The sequence below is a fragment of the Pocillopora verrucosa genome, chromosome 5 (assembly GCF_036669915.1).
Source record: "Pocillopora verrucosa isolate sample1 chromosome 5, ASM3666991v2, whole genome shotgun sequence".
NCBI lineage: Eukaryota > Metazoa > Cnidaria > Anthozoa > Scleractinia > Pocilloporidae > Pocillopora > Pocillopora verrucosa.
Window position 1 is genome coordinate 16,042,212 of NC_089316.1, and position 6,893 is coordinate 16,049,104.

The following is a 6,893-nucleotide window of genomic DNA, read 5'->3' on the forward strand; positions in this document are numbered from 1 at the left end:
TCATATAACTCCTATTTTAATTAATCTTCATTGGTTACCAGTTGAGTTTAGAATAACTTTTAAAGTCCTTTTATTGGTATACAAGGCCCTTCATGGCCTTGCACCTTCTTATATTTCTGACCTTTTGAATTTTAAAACATACTCTAGGTCATTGCGTTCTTCATGTAAAGAATATTTAGTGGTTCCAAGAAGCAGATTGAAAACATATGGAGACAGAGCTTTCTCTATTGCAGGACCTAAATTGTGGAACGATTTACCTCTAGAGATTAGGAAATGTGCTTCAGTGGCAACTTTTAAGCAATCCCTTAAAACTTTTTTATTTAAGTTAGCATATAGGTTATGAGATTCCTTTTGTTTTGAGATGTTTTTGATTTATATAGTAGATAACTTAGGCTATATTTGAATTATATTGTATATTGTAGATATTTTATATTTTATATTTTTTATATTTTATTTTGTAATTAGGTAGCGCTTTGGACAATTATTGGATTTTAGCGCTATATAAATAAAATTATTATTATTATTATTATTATAATAGGCCTTTGTTTTGGCACCGGGACAACGTCAGCCTCTTTCCAAGAAGGCGGAAGGCGGGATTCGTGGAACGAAGAGTTGAGGATCGCAGAGACTGGACCCGCTAAGAGATCAGCGTTTTCTTTTAATAACCATGCCGGGATACCGTCTGGCCCACGTGCTTTCGAGGGGTTGAGCGCAGATAGTTTCATAAAAGTTGAAAACTCCGATATCATATTTACGGCATGACCTTCGTTGTTGGCTTGTGGTGGGTAAAAAGGATTCTGAGTGAGAGGCTCAAAAATCTGCATTGGGGTCAGGAACGCTGAATTGATGTAATTTGCCAGAACACCTGGTGAAAAACCTAGGTGTTGCAGTAATTTGCTGGTGTTGGCCCGCGTTTCTGAGGCAGGTGACATGCCGCTGAGCTTTTTCACCTCTTTCCACCATATTTTTGCCTATCTGAGATAAAGAAGGTTAACATATAAAATGCTTGGGACAAGACAAATTTGAAAAATGTTTTTAATTGTTTTTGTTGATGTCGCTGTTACCGCTGCTATATTTTAAATTCCTAACTTTTTGTACAGTGGAGCCCTAGATAAAAAGCTCCGCCCTCTCCCTCCCAAAAACGGTAAAAAAAATAGTAAAACATGGACAAAACTTGGCAGCATCGAGCATCACTTGTCTTTTGTGAAGACACAAGGTTCTTAGAGAGCATTTTCGTGTGTTTTGTTTCTCTCCTCTTATTATTTTAGGGGGATGGAACAAAAGCCGTTAATAAACTATCCGCAAATTTTTCTCAAATTCCTTCTCTTCTTCATGATCGGTAAGTTACGAAAAAAAAAGTTTTTCTTAATAAACCTTTTTTCGCCTTCTTCATTATACAAGTCTTTGAAAATTCAGTTTTTCCTACTTGAGTTTACACGATTTCCTTCGGTTATTTAGACCGATTATCATAGTAAGAGGAAATTTATGCTAATTTCCATTGCGACAAGCCATCTTCGTCTGACATCACGCAGCAGATTCATATACCGGTTCAAGATGTTTCTATCGATGAGCTTAGTATACTTTGGGAAATTCGACTTCGACTCCAGGAAATAGTAATTTAAAATTAAAAAAGTCAAACAAAAATATCGAAATTAACAATTTAACGGTCGACAGATGCCACCTGTTTTTGAGGTGAGTACCTTTAGACTAATCCTTAAACAACTTTCTCTGAGACTTGCACAATACGCAATTTTTACTTTTGATAGATAAGCTATGTTTATGATCGAATATACAACAAGAAAAATATAACTATTCCTTACCACATGTCAGCACTGTTCTTATGTAAAAACAACTTTTCTGCCGAGACGATTAAAAGCGGTTAAAATGTGCTTCCCTACGATGCAAAAATATCAAATTTCCGCCTAATAAAACACAGGGAAATTGAACATAACATAGTGCCATGCTTAAATGTTATTGAGAGAGGAGAGATGTGAATGTAACCATTTTGAATAAAGTAATTCGTATTTGCCGAAGTTTTTGGTCGTTTTGCATCCAACATCCAATTTTCTGAATAACAAACGATATAAAATTTTCTTTTAATACCTTTTAATTTTTCAAAAATGAGGTTCCAGTCATGGGTGGATGTCGAATGTCGGTTTTTGACTTAGTCTTTTCTAATTGTTGTAACATTACCTCTTTTGTTTCAGCAAAAGAAATAAAGGAGACATATAAATAAGGTTGTGCTCATAGGTGAATCGAAGGATAAAGAATGATTCTCTCTTTGCGACTCACTGAGTCAAGTTAGTCAATAATACAGTCCATGTTACGAACATGAAAAATGAACAAATTCTATGCCTGCTTCAAGGTAACGGTTTTCTGTTTCTACCCCATGCGTATGACAAAGGTTTTAAGTTGATCGCCAGCTCCCAGCCGTGGATTAAACTTCCAAAATCGACCTGTTTTTATGAAAAAAAAACCGTATTATGAAAATAAATTTAAAAGAAAAGCTTGCAGCTGTCAGTTCCATGTGGAAATTAGTGCAAATGACGCAAATGGGTTTTATCCGCTTCGCTCGATGGAGAGAATTGGGTCTCATAGGAATATCTTTACATATTAACATACGTATTAGACACCGAAATTAGTCCGTAGACTAACAGTGTAAAAATTTCAATTAACTTCTTGAGAAGGTCTAATTTACGGCGAAAAACCCTAGGAAACTTAAGACTTTTAAGTCTTAAACTCTTATAAGCAACTGTCAGACAAGAAATTTGCACTATAACGGCATGATCTTTGTTTATAGGGTTTTCTACTGCTTCCAATTGGAAACAAACCTCTCAGCCTTCTGCCTCAAAACGCAGAACAAAGTTCGTGTGATCGTAATTTTTTTTAATGAGTGATTAATAGCAAATTTGAATGCGACAATTTCTTTGACTCACGGCTTTATTCTAACTGAACGTAGCAGTATACAGGACACGTGTCATATATAATCTTCGTAATAGGCCTTGCCCACAATAGTCTCTGTGGCTCGGTGGCCGAGCATCGGAGCGCAGAATCCGAAGATTTGAGGTTCGATTCCTCATGGGGACTCACAATTTTTCTCTTTGTCCCGCGGTCGTGACAAGACGAAAAAGCTATCGTCCTTTATTTCTTTAGCGAGCTCAAACACTAACCATCTTTCTTATTCTATTTGTTACCTGTCGGTATTCTCTTGTAGCTTAGCTCAAAAGGTTTATGCATGAGATGTTTTATGGAGGAGAAACTTAACTTCCTCTTTTATTCGAGGGGGTAAGTTTCTGAAGAAACTGTGGTGCTGGTTGGTGGGAGACTGTCACAGGGCAAGCTGACATTTAAAGCGTTAGCTTATCGTCAGAGCGAATGACGAAGGGCTAACGCTCGAAACGTCAGCTTTAAATTTTTTACGGTGGCCAATTAACGTTATCAATTGAGTTGATAAACTAAATTACCTTATTACCTTCTTTACTTTTCGCTGAGCATCATTTAATCATGGATATGAAAATCATCGTGCAGTTCACTGAATTCTACGAGCACAACGAGTATGACAAAGCTTTCTCGGAAATCAATGTAAGTTTTGTTTTCCAGCAAGTGTTAAGGGCAGCAAATTGATAGTTAAAATTAAAAAAGGGCGAAGCTAGCAGAACTGATAACACTTTGAGATATTCTTCAGAGGAAAATAGCGGTAGAATTTGAATTTATAACTCGCCAGTTTCATTCTCAAATGTTCCATAAACCGGGAAGCCGACCATTGTAGTAAAAGGTGCAAAGGGAAAATGAAAATAGACTAGCATATATTGAAGTTTCTTTATTTTATCTCTGTATACTTAGGGTGCATATCGTAAAATCGCACAAGTCATTCTTATGAATTCTCGCTTCCAAGCCAGGCCTTTCCAGGACAAACATTCTTCTCCTTTACGCTTTAATCGGGGAGAGGAACGTCACTGATGGTAGATAATTTTTTCCCTGATATTAGGAATCGAGCCGTGGATTATTATAAATGTTAATAATAAAGATATCTATACAGCGCCAAATCCACTAACTGGCCAGGGCGTTTTACAGTTAAGATTATGAAAAAGCTGAAAGAAAGGGGAAAAATAAACATTTATATAGGAAGTCTGTGTTTTGATTTTTTCCGTAGTACAGTGCTCGGTATATGTAGAAGTAGAGCGTGATATATATTGAGATACGGGAAAAAACAAAGAGATTATACTTTCATTCCTACAAGCCTCTTTCGTAATTATTCACTCATCAGGGGATTTTATTGTCAAGAATATATGTAATTTGCAAAATAGGCGGGGTGGTAAATTTCAATGCTTTGTTCAATTGTTACGCAGTAAAACTTTCTGTAGCGGTATAGGGAAACGAGTTCATTACGTTTATTGAGTGATGATAATTCAGGTCGGCGGATGATAAGTAACTTTTCTTTGAGGCAGATGTTGCATCTTTTGTTTGCGCTGATGTAGGGTGACCTCGATGAAAGGATGCACCATGAAATAAAGTGGTCAATATTATTTTTTTTAAGGGTCCAGCTCGGTAGAGTTTCTATGTTTTATGTGTCGGAATGATGCGGAGTGGTGTCTGTATCTAGTCTTGAATTAAGTTGTTTTCTGTAAGTCCGATGCATGTTTCAGTGGTGCTGTCGCGTGACGGTGGCTTGGTAGATTGGTGATGATTGGAGGCAGTTTCTGTTAAGTGGGCCTTTAAGTGATAGAGGAATAAAATATTCCTCTACCAAAGCACAACGATTTATTACAACGCCTCGTCGAAAAAACCGAGCAGCTTCTACGCAGAATGCTTTGGAAAGCTTACTTTCAGGGTTCCTCAACCTTGATACGATCACCCACTCCAAAGTCTACCAAGAACCCTTCTCCGATCGACGAGTCAAAGGAATTTGAAGACGACATGCTAAAGATGATATAATCGACGAAATTTAAACAAGTAAACATCCCTTTTCTTAATAAACTCAAAGACGACACCAAACGCAAAAAACGAAACAAAGCTACTCATCGCCGCTGTCAAAACAACGAAACTTAACAAAATAGAACCGTCATCATACAACGATATACTAGAACAAAATACCACAAAGTCCTCCAAAAAAGCACAAACTAATTTCACACGAGCCATCCATTCAGAAAACAAAAACTGAACATCGCAGCGAAACTGAGCATCGATGACAGGGTGGACACCACAGCTAAGAAAGACGTGGACACCACAGCTAACAAAGACGCACAGCTGACAAAATCACGAGAGCATCCAAATTCAACCAATGGAAAAACGTGGCATCCGTGATCGCGTGGTGTAAAGCTATCAAAAACAAACAACATAACAGTTTTACATGCAAAACATTCGATCCTTCTGCACAAAAAACATTATGAGCTCGTGTGCGCATGCCGCCACAGAAACAAAACGTTACCGCGTAACAATTGAAGTATTATTTTTTATGTAAATTTATAAAGTATATAAACGATGGTACGAATATTCTTGACGATAAAGTCCCTTTATGAGTGAGTAATCACGAAATAGGCTTGTAGGGATGAAAGTATAATCTCTTTGGTTTTTTTCCCTATCTCAATATATATCACACTCTACTTCTACGTATCGAGCACTGTACTACGGAAAAATCAAAACACAGACTTCCTATATATATGTGTGTGTGTGTGTGTGTGTGTGTGTGTGTGTATATATATATATAATTTGCACAATGGAGAATGTGCTTCCGTTTTCAACGCTTTATTAAAGACCCGACGCGTTTCGGCATTTGCCTTCCTCAGGGGCCTTAACATGCAATTGTTACAGAGTCGTAATTGGTTAATTGTGTGACGTAATACAGTGCATGTTGCTTAATTAAATGCTGAGTAAAATCTCTCGTAAACAATTAGTGTTTCTAATTGGTAAACAGTTTTAAAACCTTTCTAACGTATGTTATAAACAATTTATGTACCTAAAACTTTATAAAGGTTTTCGCGTAAAAGCTTTATCCAGTTCTTTTGTTTAGTCCATATGGCTGAAAGGAGTTTAATGTTCTTTGCCAAAAAATCTCTCTTTCTCTAAGAACTTCTTTCTTTTTGTCAGTCTCTAAATGATCTTTTCGGATTTGCTCTATAATGGTTATGGTAACATTATTGTTAAAGTCGTGAGTTCGTTTGTTATGTAAAAAGTGTTCCGTGAGTTCGCAGCTACTCACTCCCTTTTTAATATGGTTTCTGTGATTGTTTAACCGTAGGTTAAATGCAGTTTCGCTTTTACCAATGTATTGAAGTTTGCAAATGTTGCACTCGATTATGTAAATGATCCATGACGATTGGCAGTCCACTGTATGAAATATGGTATAGGTCTTGTTGTTATTGGGACTGGTGAAAGTTGTGGTCTGGTTGATCTTTTTACACCAACTACACTTCGTTCTTTCACATGCTCTACATCCCTTTGGTATCAAATTCTGAGGTGTTTCATTTACAAATCTTGAACGAACAAGTCTGTCTCGTAGACTTTTCGGTCGTCGGTAAGCTACTAAAGGTGGCTTGTTGAAGATGAGTGATAATCTTTCTTTTGATTTGAGAAAGTTCCAATTTCGTTTAGCAATTTCTGCAATAAATGTGGTATGGGGGTTGAATGTAGTAACCAGAGGAATTCGATCTGTTGGTTCACGTTCTTTGGTCTGTAAACATTCCTCTTGAGTCAATGTTAGCACTTTCTGCATTTCGTGGAGAACTTTGCGTTGTGCATAACCACACGCTACAAAGAAATCCGAATATTCCAGGATTCGTTTCTTCAATGTGTCTGTTGAAGAGCATATTCGCCTCAACCTCAAGGCTTGACTGTATGGGATGCTCCGTTTCAGATGAGGTGGATGTGCTGATGTCCAATGGAGGTATGGATGA

General features: G+C 37.1%; 1 protein-coding gene and 1 pseudogene across 1 annotated transcript; both read right to left on the reverse strand.

Moving 5' to 3' along the window:
* Positions 1 to 5,983: 5,983 nt before the first annotated feature.
* Positions 5,984 to 6,841, reverse strand: LOC131785363 (uncharacterized). The gene has a single exon (XM_059102256.2). The coding sequence runs from the start codon at positions 6,710 to 6,712 to the stop codon at positions 5,990 to 5,992; it is 723 nt and encodes a 240-aa protein (XP_058958239.2). The 5' UTR covers positions 6,713 to 6,841; the 3' UTR covers positions 5,984 to 5,989.
* An 8-nt stretch (positions 6,842 to 6,849) lies between these two features.
* The window catches only part of LOC136280745 (uncharacterized), a 9,549-nt pseudogene continuing 9,505 nt past the window's right edge, over positions 6,850 to 6,893 (reverse strand).